The 16,076-nt window shown below is 40.1% G+C and overlaps 2 protein-coding genes across 3 annotated transcripts in view; one reads left to right on the top strand and one right to left on the bottom strand.

The window, feature by feature from the left end:
- Window positions 1–565: 565 nt before the first annotated feature.
- Window positions 566–11,505, bottom strand: LOC139148638 (tumor protein p53-inducible nuclear protein 2-like). The gene is made up of 3 exons (XM_070720131.1): window positions 11,057–11,505; window positions 5,247–5,390; window positions 566–2,417 (listed from the first exon to the last, which is right to left on the bottom strand). Exons 2-3 carry the CDS (start codon window positions 5,368–5,370, stop codon window positions 1,861–1,863), a joined length of 681 nt encoding a protein of 226 aa, XP_070576232.1. The 5' UTR covers window positions 5,371–5,390; window positions 11,057–11,505; the 3' UTR covers window positions 566–1,860.
- Window positions 11,506–12,618: 1,113 nt separating this feature from the next.
- The window catches only part of LOC139148629 (sodium leak channel NALCN-like), a 548,532-nt gene continuing 545,074 nt past the window's right edge, over window positions 12,619–16,076 (top strand). For both annotated transcript variants that reach the window (XM_070720114.1, XM_070720115.1), the window contains exon 1: window positions 12,619–12,950. The gene's annotated coding sequence lies outside the window, so the exon portion shown is untranslated. The remainder of the gene's footprint in view (window positions 12,951–16,076) is intronic.

Here is a 16,076-nt window from a genome sequence, read left to right as displayed (position 1 = left end):
GATTTTGATCGATTTTGTCAAATCAGACATATATCCCTAATAAGGAAAGTTCATTAAATATGCAAATTAGCAACTTTCTTTCATGTCATCCCTTAATGGTTCCCACTACCGATATATCTTGGTGTGATCAACATTTGTAGCAAATTTCATCAAATTGTGTGTAGTCCTCTTTAATGAATATCCGTTTTTTCTAAAATCATTAATTATGCAAATGAGCAAAAAGTATGCAAGCCACACCCACCACAAACTGATCAGTTCTTGCCATTTGCTAACTGAATATATGTACCAGATTTGATTCTGATCTGATAAGCCGTTTTTGAGATATCGGACCAACAGACAGACAGACAGACACACAGACAGACAGACATCGCTGCGACATATGCTAACGTGTGTAAACACGTGAGCAAAAAATGGTATGTTGATGTTCAGGTATTTTTCTTGGGGTCAGTGAACACTGTGGTTTAATGTGCAATCATGCATACTGCTTGAATATAAAGGAGCCAGATATGATAACCTACACACAAACTTCAAAATCTTGTAATTAAATAGGCGAGTTATAAGCCACTTATATTATATATTATAGCCAAAACATGGGACTATGTGCCCGAGGGATAGGTGACCATTTGCTCGACTTAAGGAGGGCAAATGGTCTCCTTCCTCAAGGGTACATAGTACCTTATTTGGGCTATAATGTTTTATTACACACCTCTCTTACACAATTTTCACTCAAAACATTTACATTTATTGGCAAATGATAATCAAATGCTTTCCATCTTAGACAAAAATCTGTCAAAAATGAAACGATTTTCATCATTGAATGGCGCATTAATGTATTTAAACTACTGTTATGCCGTTTAACAATTTTTTATGCAAAATTTTCAAAACATCGAATTTCCTATGCAAAAAATGAAATTTCAACAATTTTACATCCCAAAGTTGTCAAGTTTAAAATAGTTCTGGTTCACTTTCAGTCAAGTGATGATTATGTGGCCTGTGACGTCATCGACAAGTTATCTTTGAATCCTATGGAGTGCTCGACGTTCGATATACAAGGCATGTAATATTATTAAAACTTGTATGGCATATTTACTGACTACAAGAAATAAAGGTAACAATTCAATGCCTAGTAAAACTAATGTCCACATACAATTGACAATCCATGCTACCAAGAGTTACAAACTTATTCACATTTGTACAGAATTATTTGATTAAAAAGATTCCATCACATTCTGGTGATAATAATTAGTAAACATGTATATATAGAGTCTAAAAAAGTTCATAAATTATGATTAAGTTAAGCTTTGCACATGGTGCATTATTTACAAGTCCATAGGCATCACTTTCCCGCTTTATTTGGCATCAAAAATCTTAGTCAATAGACAGTTTGGTCATCATGGAAACCATAATTGCTAGGTGTTGTTCCTGATTATGTTAGTTCAGTATTAAAATGTGTATTTGTTGTGAATTTGGAAAGAGGCAAATCAAGTTTTAGTCATGAGATTGTCTATCATTAATCATAAATGTACTACCGAAACTTGAAAATATGTCATTTGAAAGGTTGCGTTCAACAGTGGAAAAATTAAAATAAATCTAAACAATGTATTTCAATACAAAATGACAATGTTAGTCAAGTTTGGTTGGTATGGGTCTAAAAAATACACAGCTACTCATCCATGCATGGCCATGTTGCTATTCTTTAATTCAACTATTGCCAGTGATGTGATGAATAAAGAGTTTTATAGATTATTTCAGGAGGTGGCTTCTTATCTCTTGACGTTGTCTATCACAGTTATTTGTTGGTGTTCGTTACAATCATTGTTTCCATGGTTTTCTCGATCCTGCAGTATCTTTTTTTTGCTATTAATATCTGTTTTTGGAAACCTTCATGCAATGTTTGCTTATGAGATTCTTTTTCCGTTGATGCCGGCTACAGCTCTGTTGATGGAACACTTTGTTTCTTTGCTTTATTTTACCCCGACTCAAGTATTTGCTATTCTTTTGTTGTTCTTGTCTTTGAGATCTAACAAGCAGTGCTTGTTGTTGTTTGATAGAAAGCTTTGCTGCGATGGCTGCTGCTCTTCTAGGGGGTCTGTGTACAACATTCTGTTCTCTATGTGCCCTACCTGATGGAAATTTAACATGTATGTTACTTTCTTGAGCACTGCTAGGACTGTTGATATTATTCTCTTGATGTTTTGGCCCATAGACAGACATGCTAGGATGTTCTATCAGGAGATCTTCTAGTGGGTTTTGTTCCAAATGAATGGGAGAATGACCTCCAGCAGTGAAACATGGAGGTGGTGTAACAAACCAACTTTCCTCTTGACCAACATTAGGAAGTGGTACTGATTGGTCACTGCTTCCGGCTGATGAAGTTACTGCTACGGGAGTTCCATCCATCGAAATATTGGGTTTCTCTGTCACAAAAGATATTTGTTGACATGAATTATTCATGGACACATGCCATATTTTATATATTAAGTAGGCAAGTTCATAGTACAATGAGAAGTTCAAGTACTGATGATTACTAGCACCACAGTGCACATGCATGTCAGGGCTCGAAATCAACTTTTTTCCCCGGTAGTCCACTTGGGCTACCTTTTTGTGAAGTTGGTAGCCAGTGACAATGGCTGGTAGCCCATACATATTGTCAGTTTAGGGATATCTTTTTTTCGTTACTCAGACAAGAAAAGGCTATTTTTCTAGATTCTGCAAAAAAAAGGGAATTTTCTAGTCATTTGATGTGAATATTGCACACCGTTAATGCCCAAAGAAACAGGTATAATGGATGATAGTGATACTCAAAAGTTTGGTGGCCTATTGACAACCCATTATACTCTGAGTTGTATGCAAATTTTGATATTAGTCATGACAAGGACACGACCTTCTCAGCACTGAGACATACTGTAGCAGGGCTAAAAGTAGAGCTTTCTGAAGGGAGGAGGCATAATTTCCATGGCATGTAATTATGATTGATATATTATGATCAAAATGCAACGAAAATGCGTTTTCGTTGGTTATCATTTCCTGTGCCTGTCATTCAAGTACTTCAGTTAAGATATTGAAACTTTGTTGCTAAGTTCAACCACATGACCGGTCGTCTCAGTAATTTGTATAAGAGTCATGGAATAGATTGCTCCACTTTTTCCGGTGTCACACAAAAAGAAACGGCCCTTAAAAGGTTATGGAGTATAATTTTCTAGATCTTGCTATATTCTTGAAGAACACTGATTTGTGCTGACCCTCCAGTAGCCTTCCCACTGTTAAACAGTTTGCTTATTGTACAACTTGGATACTTTGTTGTCCTCTCGAAAGTGTTCAGTTTTGTACTTTGTCCAATTTTGGAATGTACCATACCACACTCTCTGCTAGTGTGAGTTGAGTATAATAAAGATTGATTGAGTCATTGTATGGCCTTTCTGTGTCTAGCTCACAGGCGCTACGTTGACCGGGTAGTTTAGTAAAGGGTAGTTTATGATGTCAGTTTATGCAACGTTCTGCTATGTAGGGCTACATATCAGAACGTTGGGATGTACTGTGACACTACAATCCTTTGGCGCTACATTTCGAAAACAGAGTTTTCGTCATCAGTTGCTTAAAATTCATGTTTGATTGGTGAGACGTGTTGAATGGTTGCTTTTTTTTGTAACACCGGTCTCACAACTACAAACGTGATAGGGGTGTTAAATATGTTAGTGCTGCTCACAGGATACACTGTAATATTTACAGAAATTGACTATCTCTTGTTGAAAATTGCGACTATATGTTCATATCCAGTATCAACAGCTTTTGACTATCTCTTGTTGAAAATTGCGACTATACGTTCACATCTAGCGTCAACAGCTTTGCTGGATTTTGCTGAAATGTGTTTCTGTTTATATGATCATAAACTGAATTTGGGCTAAGACGTTCCACCTTTTATATCAATTTAAACCACAGAAATTCTGTCACGCATTTCCCTGGCCAGTAATAAATAAAAATACATACATGCATGTATGTACAGGGAAAACTTGTCACTTGTAGTGTAAATAATTTCAAGGCGATTGCAACCACGCTGAATGACTATGACTGCTAAGGTACCGATCAGTTTTTACGGCCGGGGGGGGGGGGGGGGGGGGGATGGGGGGGGGGGCCAAAATCCAGGGGGGGTCATCTTAATTTTGGAATCCGCAAAGGGGGGGTCATCGCTTTTTCACTGGTAGGAAAGGGGGGGTCACCACATTTTCAAAAACATAATACCAACAATAAAGTTCACTTTATGCCATGGCCATGATCGACCCTCTTTACCGGCGGGCCGCCTTTGGCGGCCCACTACAATAAATATACATTATGTATTACCCATGACCCTCTTAACGGGCAGACGCCTTTGGCGGCCCACTCCAATTAGGTTTACTTCATACAATGGCCATGATTGACCCTCTTTACCGGCGGACCGCCTGCGGCGGCCCACTACAATAAATTTACTTTATGTAATACCCAACGGCAATCTTACCGTAAAATTCCCAATTGAAGCCGCGGCTTGTATTAGAAACATGTTTGAGGGACCCCTGGGATCACGCACTGAATAATGATAATGGCCGCGCGCCTTCAGCGGCCCTGTCCAGTAAAGTCTACTTTATGCAATAGCCATGATCGACCCTCTTTACCGGCGTGCCACCTTTGGTGGCCCACTAGAATAAAGTTGACTTTACGTAATGGCCCATGACCCTCTTAACCGGAGGGCTGCCTTTGGCGAACCACTCCAATAAAGTTTACTTTATACAATGTCCATGGACATGAGTTGTCTATGGAAATGAAGTTAAAAATTGCCTTACAGTCGTCCTAATTAACAGACGTTTCAATGGATGTGGCTGAGAAGTTTGTGCACTGGCATTGAATAAAGTGCGCCACGTACCGGAGTTCAAATCCAAACCATGCGGGTAACCATATGGGTTTTGTTATTTTTCAGGGGGGGGTCATCAATTTTTTTCGTCTGACAAAGGGGGGGGGGGTCATCTTTTTTTCACAAAAAATGCAGGGGGGGTCTATATTTTTTTGAACACCGGCGACAAGATTTTGCCGCCCCCCCCCAGGCCGTAAAAACTGAACGCTCCCTAAATACCGTAGTATGCATAAATGGGTTCACAAGGGGTGCAGATGTGTGATGGCGATACTGCACAATCCGACCTCCATGGGTACAAATCGTATTGCATTATTGGTACTTTAAGTTCCACGTACTGTATCGTGTACTACTGTTATATACAGACCTGCAATATCCACTAGCACCCACTCATTGTCTGCGTCTTTAGTCTGCAATTCAAAGTTGTCCTCCGGAACAGCTTGGTCAGCCTGGCTAGCACCAAATATGTAAGTGCTTATTCCACTCAACATGTTGCGTTTTAATTGGTGATCTACAGGGAATAAAGAAAGAAAGTTAAAACTCCCAAATTGTTAAATATTTTTTCTTGCATCAAATGGTACCAATGTCTTCTACACAAAGTTTCAATGGTCATACCAGTGTCTGTCTGTCTCTATTCATGTATACTTGTACCAGCACATGTACTATGTACAGTATAGGAAAATACGTAAATTAAAACTTAATTAACATGACACTGCTAAGTGTCGTTATTCAATGTTAAAGCAATGTGAGCTCAACATCTATACCAAGTTTTATGAAATTTGATGAATTGTTTCTCACCATATCAGCCACATTTGAAAAAATACCGTCAAGGACAGTGTGCTCACATTCAGTTTAATTGGTCCATTCAAGAAATATTTAAACCAGAAAAACAAGAATGACAAAAGCAAATATGGTTTGCAACTTAGGTACTGGAGGTCATCTTTAGCAACATGCATATCAACTTCCAAAGCAATAGGAAAAGCAGATCCTACATACATAAGTAAATGTCAACAAAAAAATTAGCCAGAGAAGGCTTGACAAAAACAAATGGTTGGAAGAGTGGGGAAAAAATAAAGAGAGGGAAAAAATGTACAAGGGATCGGGTAAAAAGTAATGCTACCTCATCAATCTTCTAGCCCCTACCCCCTCCTGAATATCAAATGTTCAATCCCTTGGTATTACATAACGCCAGGTAACAGGATATATATTTACAACCTTTGGGAGTTTTTAATTAATACCATGAGTGTTATCATTCTAATGTAAACAGCACTTAAGTTAGTTACAGATAGTGAAATGCCTTCCACTGTGGGGGTGATTACCACATCTGGAATTATCCTGGATCCAAATTTCTCATCAGTTCTTGTGTGTATTAAATAGAAAAGTTGCACAACATAGGGAAAACCGATTTTTGAAAGGTTATGCAAATTACCTGTCACGTGATAGTTATGTAAACAATGGTGACACTATGGTAACCAAAATGTTCCCCTATATCTAGGCTTTCCGAAAATATGCAATTTACGGGGGTTCTGAGCTTATTAAATATAGAGAATTGTTAGTTTAAAGTGGTCAATTTCTTGTCTTGGAACCTTAATTGATGCAATGCTGACTGTGTGTATAAAATACACAGGAAAATGAGGGTAACTTTACTCATCGGCTCTACCAAGTTTGTTTAATATTACAATATGGTGAATAAAAGGATCATTGCAGTTATTTCGTGTGGAATACATGGCAAGACACCAGTGAATCATTAGTGCTTTGACCCTAGTCATGTGATCTGGGTCCCCAGTAAACCGGTTTGTTGATTGAGTGATTCGTCTTAAACCCCGGTGCGGGGTATAAAAGACCCCTAACTCATCGAAAATTCATAATGGCGCTTGAGTGACAACTGGCAACAGCAAGGTAGACCGCTCCGTGAAAATCAGCTGAAGCGATTCTCAAACAAACATTATTGGCATACCATAAACATAGACTGTTTCATAAACACGTAGGCCATACAGGTATCCGCAAAGTTTCACAAAGCATTTTAAAATTACGACGATAAGGGGAAAAATCGCTTCGTACCAAAGGAAATGGCCCCTAGGAAACAGTCGCTCCGCGATTCAAACAATTGTCAATCATTCAGTGACGCACAGAGGTGTAAAGTGGTCAAACATTTGCTGTGCATACGAGAACAATTACGATGTAAACAAACCATATGTACGCTTAGAGTTCCCTGTATATTGGCGGGCACACAGGATGAAAACTTCGTGGTTGTCATAAACTATTATACTGACAAGCGTTTATGATGCAATGGCATCACGAAAGTGAATTCTTTTCGGACGTGACTTAGCAAGGTTGAGTCAGTACTGGTATGATGTATTCTTGCGAAACGTGCGTACACTGTATTTTACAAAACTGTAGGCAGAGTCCATATTTTGCATTGACAATGATATCAAAAACAACTAAACATCAAAGTATGGGGTAGCCTCCATGATCAATTTAATTACAGTCAGTCAAAGACAGCCAATTTTTTGTAACAGCCCCCCAAATCTACGGCCGAAAGTACCGGTACGCTACAGTCGCTGATATAAATGTTAGCCCTGAAAACGGCCGTATGGTTTGTACACGTGTTCTCACACATGACAATAACATAACGTTCTAGGCGGGTTGGTAAGGTTTTGACATACCGGTTGCCCCAATAACGTTTGGACTTCTGTTATGAGAATGAAACAATGCTTGTAAGACAACAAAACATTGTATTTGTCAGTTCGAGGTGAGCAAGTGAGCGTCATCACCCAATCTTCTTTGAAAGGCTAAGGCCTAAGAGGAAACGTGTGTCCGAGATCGGCTCATTGAGTTGGCACTGCCATCGTACGATTTCGACAAAGGTTGGACTTTAATTTCTTCAATAATGAATATATGTATGAACTCAGTCTGCGGTTCATCCTACATGTACCATATATGAAGGGTGTAGCACTTGTGGTTACTGAGTTATTGACAAATATGTATATTTGAGGTCAAAGGTCACCGAGGTCACGTGACATTTGTCAAAATATCTGAGATATCATCGTGAATGGAGGGACATGACCCAATCTATAAGCCCCCTGGACTTCATCCGTGGGGCTAAAAACTGTGTCACCGCATCCTTTTTGCTATATGAATACGATGAGAAACTAAATTTTTATTTTACTTGGCCTTATACAGGGGATTCTATGCAGAGCTGACTTATACATACGTAGGAGTCTATGGACTGCCTTATACATAGGAGTCTATAGACTGCCTTATACATAGGAGTCTATGGACTGCCTTATACATGGGAGTCTATGGACTGCCTTATACATGGGAGTCTATGGACAGCTGCCTTATACATGAGAGTCTATGGAGGTGGAAACTAAAAAGTCCTCTAACATGGCCAAATTTGATCGCATTGTGAAACAAATCGAGGTGCATCTGTATGGGGTAGGGTACTATCCTTGTGCAAAGTTTGAAAGAAATTGACCAGGGCATGTCTGAGATATCTGCGTGAACGGATGGACGGACGGATGCACGCACGCACGCACACACGGACAGACGGACGGACATGACCCAATCTATAAGTCCCCCCGGACTTCGTCCGTGGGGACTAATAAATAGTCGTTTGACGATGTGATACGAAACTCACAGTTGTGCAAGTCTACGTATATTTTGAGTGTTGGATGTTTCTGGAGAAGGTTAAAATGCTTGTTCTGGGGCCCATTTCATTGAACCACTGTTTTGAGCAAACAACGTTCTCCATAAATATTTGAATACAGCCCCCTTTTTATCAATATTAATGTCTACAAAAGTAATAGCATAAAGTTGATATAATATAACAGCAATAACCCCCGCTGAGGACGGGTGTACCACTCAATATAGCACAATTCACTCCATATATGCACTCGCCTGTGGCTCGTGCATATATGTCGTGAATTGTGCTATATCTCGTGGTATACCCGTCCTCAGCGGGGGGTTATTGCTTAAATAACGGTTTGCATTAAAAACAAAAATAATGAAAAAAATCATTAAAAGTTGGGACTACCCAAGACAGCGCTGTTCGCCGCTCAATATTGCACTCAACATACTGTTCTCATACTTTCTCTATAGAGGCTGCGTTCACAAATAACGTGGGGGGTGGGGGGCTGAAGGAATTGCGATTGAAATCATATTTTGTTTCAGATCGCACCTCAGTACCTTCAGAAATTTTCAAGTCCCCCCGTGTATATGATCAAAATTTTTCTTCAAGTCCCCCTATTATCATATAGCTGCATATTTATAAGGGATGCACGCAGAGTATAAATAAGCATGTATTGCGTTGTTCTAATCGTAGATGTTCGACACTACTTCTTATTAACAGAGCCATATTTCTAAGGCAAGTTCTTAAATTGATTCATTTTTAAACGTTTCAGTAGACTGTTTCGATTTATAAGTCAAAGCCGACTTGAGTTAATCCAACTCTTGCCAAGTTAATGGCACCTACTGAAGAGCACACAAAATGACGATTATGAGATTGTTATGAATTCCTGGCTACATTTTGCCAAATAGTGGCCTACCAAAATATTTTTTTCAAAAGAACAAGACATGTAGATGCTACTTAGATGTATAAGGGTTTTACGAATACTGGACGGTTAAAATATTCCATCAAATAAATGTTTTAATCTCTGAAATTTTGGGTGTAATTATGGCAAATTTTGATGGTAAAATTAAAATAATTCCATTTAGTCATACATTGTTTGATGTTTGATTAAAATTACAGTCTTTTTAACTTTTACGCTTTTATTTTATTTCACGATGAGAACGTGAAAATGTAGAAAATCAAACATGGTGACTTCATCTCTTTTCTTTTATATTTGATCATTCTCATATGCCAGAATCCAAAGATCCCCGATAACTTTCAAGTCTTCTTTTCTTTCATGTGTTGCTCTCTGGCCTGATCTTGTGTACAAGTATATTTTACTGTCATGAATGTCACACGACCCAAACTCATTTTCAGCTACTTCAAAGTCAGAGCTATCTCTGTGACTGCCAGTATGCAGTAGCAGGGCAGTATCTCTATCAACTTTGACACTTTTTGATCATTTTGACAGTATATTTGTTCAGTTTATACGACTATGTTCTTCCTCTACTCCCTACAGCATGTTAAATTGTCCAGTATTCAGCAATTCATGAAAATGAATCAATGAATTAAATTGGGGTGAAAATATACCTAATTCTATGCTTATCGTCCATCGTGAACTTTGGCTCTCAGTGCGCGGCGCACGGCACATGGCTCGTGGCGCTTGAATTAGGCTTTCCCCACTGGCTTTCCCCACAAGAATTTGTAGCCTTATGGACCAGGGCTGAATACTGTAGCCAACACGGCAAACAAAGGCCCGTGGGCTACAATAATTGCAGCTACTGTAACTGCAGTAAGTCTGCTCCTAGCTGCAGTACTGTAGCTCTAGGTTTTCCTTTGGTATTTGGGTCGGACAGCAAAACAGATACCAAGGCAAAACCTAGAGCTACAGTACTGCAGCTAGTCCGCCTCTAACCAAAACTACCTCCATGCAAAAACCAAACAGTAGGGCTAATCCCCAACCTACCCCTCTAAATAAACTGACTAGTCCCTAACGAGAGAAGCGTCATTCGCTTAACAGCCCTAGGTCACCCTAAAGTACAGTATACATCGAAATCACACAAAGAACTATCAGAACTGTATCACTTCCTCGTAGCTTGGGTTCCACAACACAAATATTGACCGCCACTTCAACCTAGTGAGGAGCAATTACCGATACTGCATTGCTCTTTCAATTAAACCTCGCGGAAAATGTTGAGTAAAAATGGGCGTTGGTGGTATTCTGCGATGAATGTACAAGCCTTACGCACTCACAGCTCGATGGCAACCGTTTTATGATAAATCGACGGATCTCCACGATCGATAGATATCCAACTCACTCCATGACGAATGCAATTTTGCAGCACTTGCTGTGAAATTAGACTCAAATTGTCATACGTGCGCATTCATAAAATTATGACCCAAAATGATGTTATGTGATCTTTCTGTTCATACATTCTTCGCGTACACCGGTAGAACATACGGAGGTCAACTGCAAAGGCCCAATGCACGTCCCGCGCTCGGTTGAGCGTATGACGATCTGCCAGTCAGAACTGCAGCAGTAGAGGAATAGTTGAAATCTTACTTACCTTAAACGCAGAGGGTCTACAACGAGAAAAGGTATCCGTCTCAACAAGATATCAGCGATGCTAAAGACGAACGAGAGCAGTTTCCCGATTGCAGATTAATTGCACAACCAACCACTGGCTCCAGCGATATATTTATTAGAGCTATCTTTGTTGTGTGATCTGTCAAAGAGTTCGTTATCAACAAACGACGCAATCAGCTGGTCGGAAATGCATTATTCATAAGTTATTCCATTTAGTAACGGGGGTGTTGTTGCGATCTCTTTCTATTGTATAGCCTAGATGTTGCACATTCAAGTCTGTTCGTGTCAGGATATATTGATATGACTACAAAAAATGAATCTGACAACAAAAGTGACTAACCCTGCGAGAAAGATCTTTTCGAATTGACGAATATGATACGTATCATCAATACCCACTACCCCGGCTTAACACTTTATTAAGACCAAAACACTTAACACGTGATCATCGCGTGTCAACGGAATGTCGTTGATGACACCACTCCGAAACGCATGCGCATATATGTCTAAGTGGCCATTTCATTTGTCACTGTAGTCGGCAGGGAACTTTATCGCCACCAGACTTGCGCAAATCAAGGCGAATTAGGGAGTGTTCAGAATTTACTTCCAGGGTTGGCCTGGAGGATTTTCTGTTCTCCTGGTGATTTTTTCCCTGGCCCCCTGCTAAATGTGGTAGAAAATCTATGGCCCCCTCATATTTCCTGTCTTTTTTTGGCCCCCAAAACATATACATGTATGCTTACATGCTAAGACATATACAGTCTGACAAGTTTATCACACTTTTCAGGAATAATACAGTGGTCATTTAATGAATGATATAACTAAACATTTCAGAGTTACAATTAAGTGTCCATAAAAAGCTTGTTTGCCCTGTATATCATGAAATGAGAAAGAAATTTTTACTGCATTTTTATTATGATTTACTGATAATACCAAAATTTACATTTACTCATGCATTCACAAAATCGTGATAGCATGTTAAGTTTGTCAAAGTATATGTTTATAGCTTTAAAAAGAGAGAGAATTTGTTACAAAATATGCAAGGAGTGTCCCTTTTGTGTATTTGAGATGTAATGGAAATAGCCAGCAAGTATTCTTTCTTTCCCAAATGATGTCTGTTATTACTATTTATTTTTATCTCAAGTTTAAAAATTGATTATACTAAAGTTGAAATAATCTCTCTTGTCATATAGCCTAGTAGAAAGGTGATCATTAGAGTCAAATTCAAGTAAAATTTCCAGATATGAAGCAGAAGAGGCCGTTTCTGTAGTTTCTTTAATCTCCAATTCTGGAGGATAAATCATAGCGAGATATTCACTGAATTCAGAGTTCATTGAAATAACATCTAGCAAATTTAGCTAGCAAATTTATAAATTTTTCACCAGATATTTTTGACAGCCAAGCATAATTTTATACATCAGGACTTCTGAGCAAATTGATGTGTTTTTTCCTTAGCCCCCAAAAAGATTGTGGTATTTTTGTCTGCCCCCCCCCCCAATTTTTCTTGGGGAAAATGGATGGCTCCCCTGAAAGTAAATTCTGAACACTCCCTTAGCCATCTTCGTCCTCCCGATGATGAGGTTGTACAAATCTACGTTCTGACGGGCGTTGCGTCGAAGTACAAGAGTCAGTTTAATTCTCATCTTATAACAAGCGGTTAAAATAGTCTTCGTGATTATCAGGATACTTGGTAGTTATAGACGTTGAGATCGTATCCGTGACATCCGAGTCGTCGTAGGTATATGGTAATGTTAGTCTGACCATCGATTAGTACCGTTCGGCGTTCATAATCCATCCCGGAACTCGCAGCAACGGTCACAGGAAAATTGGACTATTGATATGTCGAAGGGTTGTTTTGTGTACCATTGTGATTTATTGTAAGTTGACACCATTTTCTGTCACTATCATCAGAATACGATACACGATGGTTATTTATGTCATCATATCAGGGTAGACCTCACAGGCATTCGACTCAATGTAAGCGAAACCGGCGTCACTTGCATCACGACCCTGTGGAGGAACCGTGCTTGCAAGTCGAGCGCCTGTGGTAGGCCTCGATTAGGTATCTCCCCTAGATCTGACCTGTGTGACCTGTAGACTGTAAAACGACGTTTTTGCACCCCCCCCCCCCCCATTATCAGATACCCAAAGGGACAATTGTCGTTACTGTCAGTCTGTGTGTGTGTCGGTCTGTTCTCCGATCCCAGAGGGTGATTCCGGTGTTCTGCTGCCATCTATATTCGTTGCCATCTACACTCCGTTTGACCTTTGACACATGCACTGGTATGTCATGTAATTGTTACGCAAATAACTGCCAGCGTGAGTGTTGATGGCAGTGTAAAGTGCCACATCTCAATCTCCGTGGAAAATTATAACCTAGCTGGGGAGTCTCAGCAGTAGCCACAATAATCTCTGCCACAGGCGACGGTTTTCACCAACTTTTTGGGTATTGCGCGTTTTCCATGATATACATTTTCTGTCTTTTTTATATATACAGGGTTTTACATGACGCGCATTTCTGCGTCCTTTACGCATAAAACCGGACGCAGGACCCCTCAAAAACTGAACTACGCGTCCCTTCGGACGCAGAAATATCTGTTGCTGGTGTATATTTTGTGAGCTGCTGAACACGCAAAACACATCCCAGTAAACCTTACCGACCCCATACTTTAATGGAATGCTCCGTAGTGCATTGGCCTCCACTGTTTGATGACCAATGGTACCCGCGGAAACAAATTTTACTACTGTAAAAAGTGACTTTCAAAATGTAAAATGATTCTTAATTGGTCGATTTGTTGTTTGCGGCGATCAACACATGTATATGCATCATGGCGGGTCGTATCAAACACCCAAAACAAGCCGATCTGCGAAAGTTTTTCGGCGGCCGCAGCAACCAGCACGATGCCAGGTTTGGTCGAGGCCGAAACAGCAGCTACGGCATGCGATACTGATACATCAGGTCCCCCGGCCAAGTCAGCAAAATTACGAACATTCAACAGAAGTTGGCTCGATAGATTTAAATGGCTTCGATATTCTGAAGAGCGAAACGTCATGGAATGAGATGTATGTTTGAAAGCGAATGTTACATGCCCGTTCACGGAAGGTTGTTCTAATTTTCAACATTCAACTCTCACTCGTCATCAGGACTCGAAAAGTCATCTCACAAGTGTTAAAATCCTAAGCGTGAGGTCACAATTTACTACTGCTCGCAAATCTGCAGAGGACCGGCAGTTGCAGGGTAAGAGTAACGAACTCGAGGCGTACGCTGCACAATTACGTACTGTTTATCTGATCGCTAAACGTGACCTTCCATGCAATGTATTCACTGACATCATGCATCTACAGAATCTGAACGGCTTAGACATTGAATATTATAAACGTCCTCCGATAGTTATGGAGTTTGAAGAGTGTATTCAACGTGTGATCGAAGTCCCTGATTGATAGCATACATGCAAGTCTTAGTGATTTCATCGGCCTGTAATGTTGGATGAGACTTGTGAACATAACCGTTCATAAGAAACTTGCCATATATGTTCGATATATTCAGAATGGCGAGGCGAATGTATCTTTCCTCGGTAACCAGCAAATTACAGATGCCACTACTGCAGGGATCGAAAACGCCTTGATTGAATTTTTGACTTGGAAAGAAATCTGTGACGCGGCCGTAGACAAAATATATTGACTAGGAACAGACCGGGCGGCCGTTTTTGAACGGGTACGGGTTGGGTGCAAAATTAAAAGCCAGAAATCCCAACCTTGTTCAAGTGCATTGTGTTGCACATCGATTGAATCTTGCTGCTTCTCAAGCAGGCAGAGATATTGAATATTGCAAAGAATATCATAATATAATCCATTCATTGTATAAATACTGTAATGACTCTAGTGTGAGATATGACAAACTTAGAGAAATTCAAACTCTGTTGAATTGGAAGGCAAACAAATTACTCAGCCTACATCTGTTCGCCGGTTGTCGGTTGAATCAGCTGTCAAGATGATTTTCATCAGTTTTGAGCCAATTGCTTTGGCACTTGCAAGTGACAAAAAAGGGGGAAAGGCTGATCGGCTGTTGAAATTTGTCTCCAATTCATTGTTTCTGCTATTCACCGCCTTATTGATTGATGTCCTTACTGTGATTGGAATTTTGAGCCTTTTACATTTCACAAAGATTGTGTCAACCTATCCCATAAAGTGTTCAGTCTACTAAGGGCACATTGAATACAATGACTAATGATTCACACACTGTCAGAGAAGTCTTTAATGATTTGGGTGATGTTCCTGGCAATGGTCAGAAAGACACATACAAAAACATTCGAATCACTTACAATCAGCCACTCAGACAGAGGTTCTGTACTGTGAGAGAAATTATATCAACAAACTGCTGCAGTATGTAGATAGCAGATTTCAAAATGATGAGATGAATATTCTGGAATGTTTTGATGTAATTCTAAACCCACACAGATTCCTGAAAATTTGGCCAACCTACCTGACTATGGGGTCAACTAGCTGCAATAATTGTAGCCCTGGTTGGTGGGGATTGGGCTTCTGTCGTGCGGCTCGCGCCTTGCCCCAACCAGGGCTACAATTTCTCCCAATACCTGCTCGTGTAAAAGCTGCAGTGCGGATCTACACTGCATGGTCAAGGCACACATGGGGCGGCATTATCAGAGAATCTCGCCTTACCGTGTGCAAATTTCACCATAATCCTGCTCCCGGATAATGTTAGAGCCCTTGTAAGTCATATCGATGGTCAACTTTACTCCTTGCAGCTGAAAAATGACAGTTTAATGACTCAGGCGCGAAGTCAATTCGAACCTGACCGCCGTCGTTGAACTCTGTACCCAGCCGACTTGTACCATTACATTTTAGGGGTGGCCGACTGGTGTGAGGGACTAATGAAAACGGTGGCTCTAGCAGTAGCGCGCTGGTGGCAGTAGTTGTTGTTATTTTAACGTTATCTCTTCGGAGGATTGAAAAAAGGTCATAGGACCGTTTGCTCCTTTTCA

Source organism: Ptychodera flava, chromosome 13, assembly GCF_041260155.1.
Source record: "Ptychodera flava strain L36383 chromosome 13, AS_Pfla_20210202, whole genome shotgun sequence".
NCBI classification, from domain to species: domain Eukaryota; kingdom Metazoa; phylum Hemichordata; class Enteropneusta; family Ptychoderidae; genus Ptychodera; species Ptychodera flava.
The sequence above is the reverse complement of the archived record's forward strand: the minus strand, read 5'-3'. Positions and strand labels throughout refer to the sequence as shown.

Coding starts and splice junctions, on each gene's coding strand:
- LOC139148638 (XM_070720131.1), bottom strand. CDS start 5,370: ATGTTGAGTGGAATAAGCACTTACATATTTGGTGCTAGCCAGGCTGAC. Junction 2,418..5,246: donor GGTGCTAGTGGATATTGCAG/GTCTGTATATAA, acceptor CTTTTGTGACAG/AGAAACCCAATATTTCGATG.